Source organism: Pungitius pungitius, chromosome 13 (assembly GCF_949316345.1).
Source record: "Pungitius pungitius chromosome 13, fPunPun2.1, whole genome shotgun sequence".
Lineage (NCBI taxonomy): Eukaryota > Metazoa > Chordata > Actinopteri > Perciformes > Gasterosteidae > Pungitius > Pungitius pungitius.
Genome location: NC_084912.1, coordinates 246312 through 261956, shown reverse-complemented (window position 1 = coordinate 261956; position 15645 = coordinate 246312). Strand labels below are relative to the sequence as shown.

The window sequence follows — 15645 nt, the reverse complement described above, 5'->3', positions numbered from 1 at the left end:
GAATAAATGACATGATTGTGGCTCTGAACCCATCAGAGAGACACGAGCAGCTGCTGGGACTCAAACCAGTGACATGTTCTCCATAGCTCCCATAGCTCCCATATCAGAGGACAGAGGGGGATCTGCATTGTTGTGGAGCAGCTGGACATTGTCTCCGTCTTTCCGCTCTGCAGGGAGACGATAATCTGCTCAACAGCTGTGTGTGTGTGTGTGTGTGTGTGTGTGTGTGTGTGTGTGTGTGCCGGACGGGTCCATGTCATTCTTTAACACAGATCTCCCATCATGCAACACACAAACAAACAGTTGATCTCAATCAGAAGAGAGTTTATAGTTTTATAGTTTGGAGTGTTGGACTGAGACAGTGTGGACAACATTCATAGCGCCTTCAAAGGAATTGTGTTTGGATTATTTTGCAGTGTAATAACTTTAAATAACGTAAATAACTTTACGGGTATATGTCATCAGTTTATTAAAAAGGTTACATTCGCAAATGTAAGTTTACGAACCAAAAACCCATTTTTTGTGTTTTGTACAAAGACTTTGAAGACTGAGGTAAAAGTAACATGTACATGTTCCTAATGGACCACAGCGTCCCCCAACAATCCTTTTTGTTTATTTCTACCAAAATCCTCCTTTTGATTCTCCTCTGGCCGTGAGGTTGGAATAAAGACCTCTAAACACCATCTGTCTCTTTCTAATACGAGGTGTTTTGTACCTAGTATTTCTTACAGAGAATATTTTATTCTACTGAAACATGTTTTAAGACACTCGTCCATCAAGATTAAAGTCGGTGTGTGACGTCAGCGCGCTGGACGTCTGACAGGATCGCGGGTGGAGGAAGGGGGGGGGAATCGGGATTCCTAAGGATTACCCGTCATGCCCCGCGGGTAAAGATGGCGACAGCTGAGCGGAGCACCAGATCAACTTTATCCGAGCGGCTTTGAGTGGATTTTCTCCCCGTCGGTCGATGCGTCTCCTCCGGCTGCTCCGCTTCCATCCGCCCGCTGCTCCGGATCTCCTTGGAACCGTTCTTCAATCGGATCGGAGCCCCCACGCCGGAGGAACAAACCACAGCTCCGGGTAAACTTTCGTTCCTTCTCCGCTCTCCGGTACTTGGTTGTGTGAAGAACGGGGACCGAGCCTCGCAGGTAAGCCGAACCCGAGTTCTCTTCACTTCCGGTCCGGAGCAGCGTGCCAGCTGGCCGGCTCCGTGTGCAGCTTGTTGTTCGGTGAACTGGGCCACAGTCAGACCCGCAGCGGGTCGGTGTTCAGGCTCGATTCTGCCCGGTGTTGGGCGGACCGGTCCCCGCCGTGTCCGTCGTGGTTTGTCCCCGACAGCTTTGAGGGCTTCACTATTACTCAGGACACACCTTTATCACACTCAACAGCCAATCACAAGGCGGGATTACCCCCCCCCCCAGAGACCATTAAGACTGATGGGGACCACCAGGACCCTAAGAGACTCATGAGGACCATTAGAGACCACCAGAGACTCTTTAGGACCTTCAGAGACCATGAGTAGACCATGAACTTAAATTGTACTTATAATGGCACTCCACTATGACACGTTTTGAAACGGCTTATTTGATGAAAAATGTACTTTCTTGTTACTTGTCCTTCTGAGTTTGAGTCTCTATGTGGAAATGCACTTATTGTATTCACATGACATGTGATGTAATGAATAGATTTTTGATAAACATAATAAACCAGTTAATGGAAAAGGCAACGAAGAACTGGCGTCACCAACATGCGTCTCATCAACCCTCCTAACCACCTGTCCTGGACCCCGTGACGTTCTCCAGAGGTCAGGGAATAGACAACAATTTGAATCCAGCCTCCTTGTGGGACATCTCACTCAGTCAGGAACCTTCCTGAGCAAAAAGTCTGTTCCTATCCAGCCAGGGAGGAACCTTCAGAAGGGAACCCTCCCCTGTCGGTGCGTCGCTCTAAGCGGTCTGACTTCCTGTGTGACCTCCATGAAGGCTGTCAGTACTCAGAGATATCAGCTGTGATGCAGAAACAATTATTAACTCTGTTATTTATAACACGTGAGCCGCTAATAACGTATTGGTCCTATTCCCTGGCTCTATAGAGCTCTACTGTTGCCAGGTAACCGTGTGAGTCTGTGTGTCCTTTGTGATGTCAGCAACAAAGTGACTACATGAATGAAGGAGGAAGTGAATCAAGGATAAGTAAGTAGGTAGGGAAAGAAGGAGGTAGTGAATGAGAGGAAGGAGGGAGGGAAAGAAGGAAAGAAGGGGGTAGTGAATGAGAGGAAGGAGGGAGGGAAAGAAGGAGGTAGTGAATGAGAGGAAGGAGGGAAAGAAGGAAGGAGGTAGTGAATGAGAGGAAGGAGGGAGGGAAATAAGGAAAGAAGGAGGTAGTGAATGAGAGGACAGAGGGAAAAGAAGGAAGGAGGTAGTGAATGAGAGGAAGGAAGGAGGTAGTGAATGAGGAGGGAGGGAAAGAAGGAAGGAGGTAGTGAATGAGAGGACGGAAGGAGGTAGTGAATGAGGAGGAAGGGAAAGAAGGAAGGAGGTAGTGAATGAGGAGGGAGGGAAAGAAGGAAGGAGGTAGTGAATGAGAGGAAGGAGGGAGGGAAATAAGGAAAGAAGGAGGTAGTGAATGAGAGGACAGAGAGAAAAGAAGGAAGGAGGTAGTGAATGAGAGGAAGGAAGGAGGTAGTGAATGAGGAGGGAGGGAAAGAAGGAAGGAGGTAGTGAATGAGAGGACGGAAGGAGGTAGTGAATGAGGAGGAAGGGAAAGAAGGAAGGAGGTAGTGAATGAGGAGGGAGGGAAAGAAGGAAGGAGGTAGTGAATGAGGAGGGAGGGAAAGAAGGAAGGAGGTAGTGAATGAGGAGGGAGGGAAAGAAGGAAGGAGGTAGTGAATGAGGAGGGAGGGAAAGAAGGAAGGAGGTAGTGAATGAGCAGGGAGGGAAAGAAGGAAGGAGGTAGTGAATGAGGAGGAAGGGAAAGAAGGAAGGAGGTAGTGAATGAGGAGGGAGGGAAAGAAGGAAGGAGGTAGTGAATGAGGAGGAAGGGAAAGAAGGAAGGAGGTAGTGAATGAGGAGGAAGGGAAAGAAGGAAGGAGGTAGTGAATGAGAGGAGGGAGGAAATTGGAGCACATGAAGACGACAAGGTGGAAGAAAAGGGGAGATGAAGGAAATATGAGGTGGGAGGAGGACATTAAGGACAGAGGAGAGAAGTAAACCTGAAGGAAGCAAGGAGGCAGTGAATGAGAGGAAAAAGCAAACAAAGAGGAAAGAGGAGAAGTGAAATGTTGATGTTTTATTCATGTTGGACAAAAGAGACGTGTCCTTTACTATTATATAATATAAATCATCCATGAATCATTTAAACCTCAACCACTCCAACAAAGCACAGGAGGGTTCTGGGTAATGTCTCACTCTGACAGCCCACAATGCATCTGGGCTAACGGGCCATCATGCTGTGAATGATGTTTATTGATTGATCAGCTATGACCATTGATGATCGATTGATGCTAATACAGTTTCACCTGTATTATGTTTTATAAATGTGTGTGTGTGTGTGTGTGTGTGTGTGTGTGTGTGTGTGTGTGTGTGTGTGTGTGTGTGTGTGTGTGTGTGTGTGTGATGGGATTACATTGAAGAAGATCTCTACTCAGAGAGGATTATGGGTATGAAGAGCTGGTGCCACTCTCTGATTGGATGAGTGATTGTCCGTCACTCCCAAAGCTGATCTTTGATGATGAGAAGTTCTGTCCAACAGTTAATTAGCTCTTTGGTATTCTCTGAGCAGTGGTCAATGTCCCAGCATGCCATCTGCTGCAGTTTGACCTTCAGATCATCAACACCTTCTGTGTCCGCTGGTGTGTGCGCAGGTGAAACGACTCAGGTGAGTCTCAGCCACTGACGGGTTGTTTCTCCTTGTGCTTCAGGTCCTGAAGACGAAGCTCGGAGGAGGAAGAGTGTGAGGACCAACGCTGCCGAGAGGATGAAGAGTGTCCGGTGCTGACTCACCAGGTGACCATGTATTCACTCACCTGTGACTCCATGAATACGGCGGCTCAGGTGGAACAGCGGGGCTCCAGTGTTGACTTTAGTTGTCATGGCGACGGGATGTCATTGTTAAAATGATGACATCGGTGTGTCCTGGTTCAGTGTAAAGCGCAACGGACCCCAGTGTGAGCGTTAATATTCTAATCATGTTCAGATGTTAACATTAGTATGCTAGCATATTAGCATATTAGCATGTAAGCATACGCTCATTCAGTATCCAATTACATGTTTATGCCAAATCTCTCTTTCTAGATTCTAAAACAAAGCAGGGTCACTGAACACATCCCACCAGTAGAAACCAGTAGAACACATCCCACCAGTAGAAACCAGTAGAACACATCCCACCAGTAGAAACCAGTAGAACACATCCCACCAGTAGAAACCAGTAGAACACATCCCACCAGTAGAAACCAGTAGAAACCAGTAGAACACATCCCACCAGTAGAAACCAGTAGAACACATCCCACCAGTAGAAACCAGTAGAAACCAGTAGAACACATCCCACCAGTAGAAACCAGTAGAACACATCCCACCAGTAGAACACTGCTTTTACTATTTATATTGTGTATTTTTCATCGCTCTACTAATGTTCATCAGGAGGACTTTGACTGGCGGTTGGTGCTTTACGACATTTAGACATTGGACAACATGGAATAAAATATTATGCTAACATGCTAACATGCTAACGATAACCTCATTCATATCCATTGAGCAGCACTTCCTGTTCTGGAAACAGTTTGAGATCAATTTGTGGCCTGAGGGGCACACAGAGACACACACACACAGACACACACACACACACACAGACACACACACACACAGACACACACACACACACACACACACAGACACACACAGACACACACACACACAGACACACACACAGACACACACACAGACACACACACAGACACACACACAGACACACACACACACAGACACACACACAGACACACACACAGACACACACACAGACACACACACACACAGACACACACACACACACACACACAGACACACACACACACAGACACACACACACACACACACACAGACACACACACACACAGACACAGACACACACACAGACACACACACACACACACACACACACAGACACACACACACACACACACACACAGACACACACACACAGACACACACACACACACACACACAGACACACACACACACACAGACACACACAGACACAGACACACACACACACACACACACACACACACACACACACAGACACACACACACACACACACACAGACACACACACACACAGACACACACACACACACACACACAGACACACACACAGACACACACACACACACACACACACACAGACACACACACACACACACACACAGACAGACACACACACAGACACACACACACATGGATTGACACACTTGGGGAGAGAGCGAGTCCAGTTGTTGTCGAGGCGCTGTGCTCAGAGGTTGGTGGCGGACGTTGGCGTTGTACTCTAACTCTTCTTCTGCTGGCAGACCGATAGCAGCAGAAGAAGAAGAAGAAGAAGAAGAAGTCTCAGGATGACGAGCGCCGCTCCAACCAGGAAGCCGTACCGGAAGGCTCCGCCCCAGCACCGTGAGCAGCGCCGCGCCGCGCCCGTAGCTCCACCTGCGCCGCACCCCAACATCAATCAGGTAAACCAACCCCCCCTAAACACGTCTCCAATCCTGCCACTGCGCCTCGCCCGCCTCCCCCCCGCCGCCTCGCCGCTCTCGGACAGCGAGCTCGACGTCTCAAGCCTTTCCAGCGTGGAGCTCTGCGTCGCGCCTCCGCCGCCCTTCAGCCGCGGCTGGGCTGGAACCGCGCCAGTGGGCGTCGCCACGGGTCCTCGCCGCCACTTTGTGAGCGGCCGCAGTGACGGCTCTCCGGCGCAGCAGCGGCCGGCCCACCGCAACCTGCCTCACCAGACCGCCACGCCGCCCAAAGGGATCCTGAAGCCGCCGGGTTTTGCGCACCCCTATGACGTCATCAGAAAGTCCCGGTCCGAGGAGCTGCTGGATGACATCAGGTGTCGCGGCGGTGCCGCCCTCAAGCCGCCCACTCGCTCTCTGGACCGGTGGGATCAGCAGGCGGCGGCCTTGCGGCGCTCCTCGGACCCGCCCCCACGGGGGACCGACTGGGAGACACAGGTTCTGCAGGAGAAGGTCCGCTTCTCCAACTTCCTGGACGAGATCACCTGTAGCGTCCTGAGCCCCGCCCACCTGACGCTGCTCGGGAGGACGTCCAACAGCGAGCGAGGAAACCCTCCCCCCCAGCGCCACGGAAGCCCAGCCCACAGAAAGCAGTGTGCGGAGGGACCGCCCACGGACCGGACCCGGCGCTGGAACGACTGGGTGGCAGCAATGCAGCAGCCCGCCAGCTTGTACCAGCCCCTGCAGGAAGAGGGGGCGGGGCCCGGCGCCCTGCGTCGGCCAGGGGGAGTCACAGAGGGGGCGGGGCCTAAAGAGGAGGTGTGGAAGGTGAATAGAGAAGGAAAGGTATTGGTTCAAGAGACTGAGGAGCCACAAAAACACAGACCTCCTGCTTCTAATCGGTCTCTTCTGTCCCACACCAAGGTAGGTCTTTATTATTATACGTAACGTATAAGATTACGGCCCTGCAAAATATTACTAGGCTTTCTGGTTTGTCTGCATTAAAGTAATTAATCAAGTGGAAAACTGTTTTCATACCTCACAATACCCAGAATGCAACAGTAGAAAGGTCACGGATGAACCATCGTCTTTTATAGTCGTTGGTAATGAACTTCAGGAAGCAGATGATCTGAGAAGGAAGCCGCAGAACGCAGTGATCTGATTGGCCGGTTAACAGTGAGTCATTGATTTCATGGCCCTGTACGCCATCGATCCGCTCAGAAGTTCCATTGTGTAAAAACACGCTGCATTCTGGGAGACTATGTGTGACCCAGGAGGAAAAATCTGACCTGACATCACCGACGGGTCATGTGATCAGTCCTATGATCAATGGTTGTGATCAGTTAGATAAGAGCATCCAGGAAAATGCACTCAGGTTGTTTATTCACTTAGTGATGAATACTTTTAAAATAAAATGAGGTGTAATAATAGATTCAGGTTATTTTTACCTGGATCCTCCTCTTCACCAAGGTGTAGTTCTCCCGCTGAGGGTCCTCAGGCTCCGCCTCAGCAGGTCAGGTGATGAAGATGACCTCACCTGGACAAACGAACGGAACGTTTGCGACATTATACAATGAAAGACGTGTTGATGCACACATGGACGTTCCTACATCTCCAGTGTCTTTAGGACCAACACAAAACAGTCCATCATCTGCAAGTCAGGGGACAGTTTTCATCTGTACTCCGCCCTTTACTGTGAACCCTCCACAAAGACCTGGTGCCCCCAATTGTCTTCACAGGTCACATGATTGGTCACATGATTAGTGGCTAGGGTCCACCTGTCTGTTGTGTGTTCTGTGGAGAGCATTATGAGCATCATGGAGACCAAGGAGCTCGGTATGAAGCAACGCTTAGCTTCTAAAGAACATCTCACAGAGCACCATGACGTGGAAGAGAGCAAACCAGAAGACATCCTGTTTGGAGGACATGAAGGAGAAGGTGCTCTGCTCAGAGGAGACCAGAATGGAACTTCTCTGCCTCCGTTCCAAACGCTGCGTGGAGGAAACCCAACACCAGGCGTCGCCCTGAGCCCCCCAACAGGGGAACATGGGGGTGCAGCATCACGCGTCTCCTCAGCAGGAAACTAGTCCCTACGAGGGAAGGATGGACGCAGACAATCACAGGACAATCCTTGAAGAGACCAGCAGAAGACTTGAGACATGAGCAGGACGAAGAGCCTCAACACCCAGCCAGACCAGTAAAGAACACACGTCCATCCCAGTAGGATCTATGAGGAGATGAGGAGCTTCAGCAAGAGTCTGAGATGGTGGAGACACCAGTCTTCTGTTCTCAGGAGGGTTCGTGTCACATGAAAGGGGTTTTACGCCTTCAAACCTTCACACCTCGTGTTGAGCAAAAGTCTGTTTACGTCTATTTGGGTTCTAATTTGTAACAGATTAAAAATGGACAAAAAGTCCCAGGGAGATGAAGACTAATGCGAGGCTCTGTGTGTATTAACAATCACACGTTCTGATCTTATTTTCATTAATGCTAACACTATAAGGAACTAAAGCTACTCATCTAAAAACAAGTACCTTCAGAGAGCCACTTAACAGGGATCAGCATAAACTCTGCTCAACAGTTGTATGTTTGTACATTGATGATTATAAGAAGCAGTACTTGGAGGGCTTTAGGACCCAGGGGGGTTCAAGTGAGGGGAACAACCTGGTGGGACAGCATGGCTGTGTTACCTGAGACTGACATCAGTTTGATGTGTTACAGGAGACGTTCTCAGACTCTGAGCGGATCAGGTGAGAAAGTCTCACTATTCTTCTTCATCATTGTAGTCAAAAGTTCGACAATGACCTCTTTCCCTCTTCTCTCTCTGCTCGGGCTCTACCCTAAAAGACCCAATTCCTGTGAAGACCTCACTGACCGTTAAATGCTCCTCCCATTACCCAGAATCCTCCAGCAGCAGAATGAGGATCTACAGCGTTGCCTCTCTCTCTCCACCCACAAGATGGAGGCCATGGAAGCAGAATTTGACAGCAGCCGTCACTACATGGAGGCGGAGCTGAGCCGGACCAGAGACGACCTGGACAAGATGAGAGACAAGTTCCGCAGGTGAGGATCAAACGGGTTTCACCTGTGATGATGAAGCTCTTTGGGTCACTGTGTCTTCTCTTCTGTACCAGACTCCAGAACAGCTACACAGCGTCTCAGAGGACCAACCAGGAACTGGAGGAGAAGCTCCATTCTCTGGTAAGTGTGTGGGGCTGAGGATGTACTTCTGACCTTGTTGCCACGGTAACCCCTGACTGACCCCTCTGTGTCTCTCCTCGGTCTCTCCGTGTCCCCTCTCTGTCTTCCCTCTGTCCTTTGTCTCATCCTTGATGATGTCATTCCAACCTGGCGTCTCATTGTCCAATTACATTGCGGGATTAGATGACATGTGTTTGTCCTTCATCGTCTTCTCCTGTCTCCTCTCACGCTGCTCTGTGATGGACTGACTCGTCTTCATCTTCATCAGGCGGCTGTCAGTCAAACTTGGGTTCATGCAGTTGCGTTTCATTCATGTTCTTCCTCCTCATCCTCACTTTTCTTGAATAGTTATTATATTTCATTATACTAATGAATGTAAATGATGAGATGACAATAAAAGTAAAAATCCAAATAAAATGTTGATGAACGTATGAAGAAAATAGACATGTATATTTATGATAATACCAATGAAGACAAATTATGATGGAAATCATATTAATAAGAATTAAGAATTGTAATGGTATCAATAATGACTTGAAGTCGGCTTCCTACCACCTCAGAGTCCTGATTGGCTGCCTCACTGTGATGACGGTTGATGATGTCATCTCATGCTCCTCTCACAGCTGCGGAAGGTGGAGAGGGACAAAAAGACGATGGACCAGGAGATGGTGGAGTTAACAAACAAACTGCTGGACGCCAAGAACACCATCGACCGCCTGGAGGAGCTCAATGTGAGTCCAAGTACTGCTGTACCACCAGTACACGATACTAGTACTCCTGTAGTATGGGTACAAATACCAATGGATATGCAGTACTAGTAGATGCTAAAATACCTCCAACCAACCCGCTTCTTCTTTTTCTAACTCGTCTTCCTCTTTTACCCCAAATGTCCCTCTACTTCCTCTATTTCCTTCTGTCTTCTTCCTTTGTTTTCTCTTCCTTCTCCATTTCCTCCTTCTCTACTCCCTCTTCCTCATCCTCTCCTTCTTCCTACTCCCTCTTCCTCCCCCTTCGTCTTCTTCTACTTCCTCAGGAGCGGTACAGGCAGGACTGTAATCTCGCTGTCCAGCTACTCAAATGCAACAAGTCACATTTTAGGAACCACAAGTTTGCAGATGTGAGTATTTATTTTCTTTTACAATAATCAGAGGTCAGAGGTCATCATCGCCTGTAAAGATTCTTGGAGGTCAACAGAAGTTCTTTGTTTTAGACCATGTAGAGGTTCTAGAGCCAGTAGACCACATTTAGGTTTTAAAGAAGGGTGGAACCCTTTTGGACAGGGGCAAAGGGGTCAGAGGTCATAGGGTCACATAGGTCACCCTCACCTCTTACTCACTTACCTGTGTGTGTGTGTGTGTGTGTGTTACTCTGTTCTAGCTCCCCTCTGAGCTGCAGGACATGCTCAACAAACACATGACCAGCCTACCGGAGCGAGGCTCCGCCCCCGGCGCCCAGGACCCGGACACGCTCAGTCTGACCCCTGCTGACGTGGTGCCGACCTCGGTCATCGCCCGCGTGCTGGAGAAGCCGGAGCCGCTGGTCCTGAACTCGGCCCAGTCCTCCAGCGCCAGCCGACCCGCCTCGGAGGACGTGTTTGTGCACGTGGACATGACGGCCCCCCCCCCCGAGCGCCAAGAGGCGGCTCAGCAGAATGGCTCCTGTCGCAGTCAGAACAGCCTGGACGGGCAGTCGGGCGGTGAGGAGGGGGGCGTGGCCACATCCTTTGACAAGCTGAACCCCTATCCGGCGCCACCACACCCCCACCCGCTGTACGCGGGTCGCAAGGTCATCGAGTTCTCCTCGGATGACAAGGTGAAGCTCCCCAAGAACTCGCCGCTGCCCAACTGCACCTACGCCACGCGGCAGGCCATCTCGCTGAGCCTGGTGCAGAGCGACGACGAGCGCACCGCCCCCGCAAGCCCCGCCCCCTCGGGGGGGGGGGTCCTCCACCGCACGCCGCTGTCCCAGCGGGACATCGGCAGTGAGCCACAGTCGGGCCAGTCCAGCCCCTTCAGCAGCCCGCCACAGGTGACACACACACGCACGTATATGGGCAAAGCCTGTTTGTTGTCAGTGCACTAACTTAAGCCCCTCCCCCTCAGGCGCTCAGCGTGATGGCGAGCTCCGGCAGCTCAGAAGAAGACCTGCTGGCCAACTGGCAGCGGATGTTTGTGGAGAAGGTGGCGCCGGCCGGCGGCTTGGCGCTTCACCGCACCTCCTTCAGCAGCCAGACGGCCCAGGAGCTGCAGAGGAGGAGGCCGGCCGCGGCGGGCGGCGCCTCCTCCTCCGAGCGCAGCCGGGCGGCCTACTCGGACGGGGAGGAGGGGTCATCGGCGCGGAGCTGGACGCCGAGCCGCGGCTCCAGCCTGGACACCGACACCGACACGGAGCCTCGGCCCGGCAGGAGGGGGGGGGGGCGCTACGGGGCTGAGGCCTCCGCTGAGGAGGGCGAGAGGCTGCTGATGAGCAGTGAGGCTGGCAACGCAGCGGTCGCCATGCCAACAACCCCCACCAATGCCCACGGGGGGGGGCAGGGGGGGAAGGAGGAGCAGGAGGAACAACAACAGCAGCAGCAGCAGCAGGGGGAGGGGGAGGAGGAGGAGGAGGAGGAGGAGGAGGAGGAGGAGGAGAGCTCCGCTGAGGAGAGAGATGTCCTCACCCGTGACCTGCCCATCATCTCGCCCCGCCTCCTTGATTTGGACCCTGCCCTCGGCGCCGCCCCCTCGAAGCGTCGTCAGAAGAGCCCCAAGAGGATGGGCGTGCATCACTTGCACCGCAAAGACAGCCTGACCCGAGCCCAGGAGCAAGGCACCCTGCTGGACTGATGGCTGTTCCCATGGAAACGGACCACTTCCAGGATAAAGCCATCGTGTGTGTGTGTGTGTGTGTGTGTGTGTGTGTGTGTGTGTGTGTGTGTGTGTGTGTGTGTGTGTGTGTGTGTGTGTGTGTGTGTGTGTGTGTGTGTGTGTGTGTGTGTGTGTGTGTGTGTGTGTGTGTGTGTGTGTGTGTGTGTGTGAACTAAAACCTTTATGGACGTCTGTTGCCTTGCTTCCCGAACGAAGCTTTTATTTTGAAGAGAACAGAAGAGACGCACCTCGATAAACACACACACCTTTTCTCTCTCTCTGTGTCTCTGTCACTTTCTCTTAAGTTGTTGAGTTGTTTTTGGGTCCTCACCTTTTTAGTTGACCCTCATTAAATGAATATTAATCCATTATTAACAGATTATTATGTTTGTTTTGTTGTGGTTTGTTGCTATGGAAGCTTGTTAGTGACAGAAAAAGGGTTTTATTTTGACATGAAACGCCTGAAGAGACGGTTCAGGTATATGTCGTTAGGGTATGATAATATTCTTATTACTACTACTAATATGAATAATACGTTATTATTATGGTGATATTGATCCTCCATACTTTAAATCCACTGATTATTCTTCACGGCTCTCTGATTGTGACGCTCACCGAGGAACATTGATCACTGATTGATCGGCTGCTGTTTCTTCACTGTTTTCTCATCCGTGTTTAATGTTTTCACAGGAAGTGGAATTATTGATTAGCGCAGTTAGAGTGCTTCAGTCTTTGATCAGTATTGATCTAAACTAGTTTCATCAGCTAATCGATAATGTTGAACATCTTTCAATTAATAGTCTATCAATTGATCTGGTTAACAACAAGCACTAATCACAGACTGAAGCTTCCTGAGCATCACTACTGGTGCATTATGGGATGAGAGTGCATGAGGGGACACAAAGGATGAAACTTAATTGACACCGAAGAGCAGAATTAATCTATTAAAAGAATGTTTGACCATATTTTACACCAGGTCTCTGTGTTTATTTCATCATTTAATGACTAACTTATAATTGAGGTACTGATAAGCTAAGCTAACAGGGATAACAGTCTTTGTGCTAAGCTAGGCTAAAGATGAGGCTGCTCTTTAAAATGTAGACACTAGAATTCACTTGAATATCGATAGAAATGTTATAACATTAAATCTTAAGGTTTATAAAACTACTCGAGGTTGTGAGAACAAACTTTAAAAACTGCCAAAACCCCATTTTTATCATCTGCTTTTGTTCTTCAGCTTTAATTAGCGGGGGGCTGCATTAAATAATTCACTTTTTAATAGTCAGGTGTATCTTCGAGAGGGAGAAATAGAATCCAAGTGTTTAATATTTCAGATGTTGAGACGGAACAGAAGGTTTCTCCTGACTGTGAGTGATGCATTCTGGGTAGGAATAGACTTTACAGCTGGTCTATTGAAACTGACCCGACTTCTAGAATATAATTAGAGACGTTCATCTTAGTCAAACATGCTTTTCCTTCAGTCTTTTTCCTTGCTAACATCCAACACTTTATTATTACTAATATTTACAAACTAAAATAAGATTAACAGTTATACCGTATTTACCCTTCCACAACAGTGAGAAATTATGCTTTTATTTTGTTGAGTTTGGTCCTTCACCAACTCAGGTCACATGATCAGCAGATGACAGTGTGTCCTGTTGCCTAGCAACATCATGTGTTGCTCTGTTGATGTTACAGTACCTGTCAATCATCACTAGTCCGTAGAACCACAACCTTTCACAAAAACAGACGGAAGATGTTTTCAGGGTTAGGGTTTTATTTAACGTCCTTTAGGTGTTTGAAGAACTCCTCTAGAACGTTCTCTACTTCTTCTTCAATGTAATCTTTCACCACAAAGATGTCGCCATCAGCGGCGCCGCGAATCATAGCCGAAAGATCTGAAACAGGAAGTTGATTTATTGTGGAAGGGGATTCATGAGACTTGTTATTGTGGAGTGAGGAAGGAAGACAAAGAAAGAAGAAGGAAGGGAGGAAGGAAGGAAACAGGAAGTGTCCTCACTGCGTCCTGACTGCGGTCTGAATAGACAGAATATCCTCTTCTCCATGGCAACAGCTCGGCCCAGCTCGTAGCCCACGCCCAGCGACGGCTGGGTTACCTCGGCAACCACCACTGCAACACGAGAGGTTAAAGGTCATATCATCCATCACCATTGATTGACCTCTCCTGCAACTGATTGGTTGATTGTTTGATTACCATCACACTGCCGCAGCCAGTCCACGTCTCGGTCATGGATGGATCGGTCTCCTGCTGAAGCAGCGTCCTCTCCTGTCCAATCATAGCACAGGAATTCAGTGACATCACAACTGGTTTCTTCTGTGGCGTCAGTGAACTCCGTGGCCGTTTCTCAATATGCGTTCTTGTGTGGACTTTTGTTCTCGTGGACTCGTGAAACGTCATCAGTCGCAGCCCGAGTACTGTTCCAATTCTCAAGTCCGCATCTGGCCGAGAACGGTCATAATACCCGGATGTGGCTCGCCCCGATGCATCGGAGCAGGCTCGTCTGTTCTTGTGAGAGACATATATCCCAGAATGCATTGCACCTCAGCAACAGGCAACAACGACAGAGGAAAATAAACACAACTTTATGTCGATGTTTATAAATACTCTGGTGTTGCCAGATCGGGTGTTTTTTCCGCTACTTATTAAGGCGCGTTTACGGTGTGTTTTCTATAGAAATCTGGCGCCCTATTTGAACAACGTTAACCTGAAAGAACGCGCCGTTCAGACACCAGAATGAACGAGTTCACAGTGACGTTCATCATTAATAGAGTACGTTCAGTTCACGTTCACCCAAAATATGAACGAGTTCATGAACTATCGTTCAATCAACGCGTTCAGGCACAACACTGTAAATAACCACTATTTATGCTCTTTACACAAACGTCGGCACCGCAAACGGGGTTGTGTTTGGGTTCATGACGTCATCCGTCGCCGCTTCCGGCTAACCAGCATGATGACCGGTTACAACTGCGTCATCACGTGTCTTCACGCTGATTGGCCGCCCGATTAAAGTCTGTCTGTGCGTGACTTTACGTGGAATCTACTCGCTTTCGGTGTGAACGCAGCATGCGGAGAGGACAGGAAAAGCATATATTTTGCACAGATATCTTAATTTACAAATAGTATTGGGTATATTCCATGTTTGAGAAACACAAATATTGACTATTTGTACATTTCTAAATCTAATCGGACCAGCCGCCATTGTTCCACGATCATCGGTCCAAACGTGATCCAAAGTAATCAATTATTAGAATTACAACAGCAATACTAATGATGATCATCTTAGATATCGGTTCATCACGGAGCTGTGTGTGCACGTGGGGTGCGCGTGAGACCTCTCTCGGTGATTTCGGTAGAGCTCACGTGCTCCGTCAGCACGGTCCCGTAACTCTGCAGCTTCTGAACGATCCTCCGGTAAACGGGGACGTCGTCTCTGCCGCCGCGGATGCTCCCGCAGAAATACACCTTCATCCTCCCGGTTGGACCCTGTGGTCCTGCCGCCGTTTCCCGCGCTTGGTGGGAATGCCGCTGTGCGTGGTGACGTCATACTAGGACTAAACAAGACCGGATTCTTGTCTCGCAGGCACTTCGTTCTCTGCTCTGATTGGAGTTCACTGAAAATGAATCACCTGACAGGCTCCACATTGGGCCAATAAAGAGCTTTCCTCAAAAGGCACTTCAAAGTTTAAAAGGCGTAAAGTTTAGTCTGCAGTTATTGACTTTCAGGTGAAATATTTAATCTTCAGTGACTGGCTTTGCCCTCGCATCCGATATCCCAGTTTCTGGAGGTTAAAACCTTAAAGTAGCAACGGGGTCTTGTGGATCGCTGCCTCGGAGGAAATTTGAATTGCTGCGCAGCA

At 49.4% G+C, this 15645-nt stretch overlaps 2 protein-coding genes across 4 annotated transcripts; one reads left to right on the top strand and one right to left on the bottom strand.

Annotated features, from left to right (window-relative positions):
- Window positions 1–634: 634 nt before the first annotated feature.
- Window positions 635–12728, top strand: tjap1 (tight junction associated protein 1 (peripheral)). Of its 3 annotated transcripts, none has more exons than XM_037465828.2 (10): window positions 635–1080; window positions 3920–4004; window positions 5561–5719; window positions 8438–8466; window positions 8618–8779; window positions 8851–8917; window positions 9541–9648; window positions 9951–10034; window positions 10295–10945; window positions 11020–12728. In XM_037465828.2, exons 3-10 carry the CDS (start codon window positions 5606–5608, stop codon window positions 11740–11742), a joined length of 1938 nt encoding a protein of 645 aa, XP_037321725.2. In that variant the 5' UTR covers window positions 635–1080; window positions 3920–4004; window positions 5561–5605; the 3' UTR covers window positions 11743–12728. The 3 variants fall into 3 exon arrangements, with proteins under 3 accessions (XP_037321725.2, XP_037321723.2, XP_037321724.2); XM_037465826.2 differs by having other exon boundaries at window positions 5561–6640; XM_037465827.2 differs by having other exon boundaries at window positions 635–1148; window positions 5561–6640.
- Window positions 12729–13520: 792 nt separating this feature from the next.
- Window positions 13521–15605, bottom strand: dnph1 (2'-deoxynucleoside 5'-phosphate N-hydrolase 1). The gene is made up of 4 exons (XM_037465289.2): window positions 15121–15605; window positions 13979–14050; window positions 13784–13894; window positions 13521–13661 (listed from the first exon to the last, which is right to left on the bottom strand). The coding sequence occupies exons 1-4, from the start codon at window positions 15254–15256 to the stop codon at window positions 13540–13542; spliced, it is 441 nt and encodes a 146-aa protein (XP_037321186.1). The 5' UTR covers window positions 15257–15605; the 3' UTR covers window positions 13521–13539.
- Between the last annotated feature and the right edge of the window lie 40 nt (window positions 15606–15645).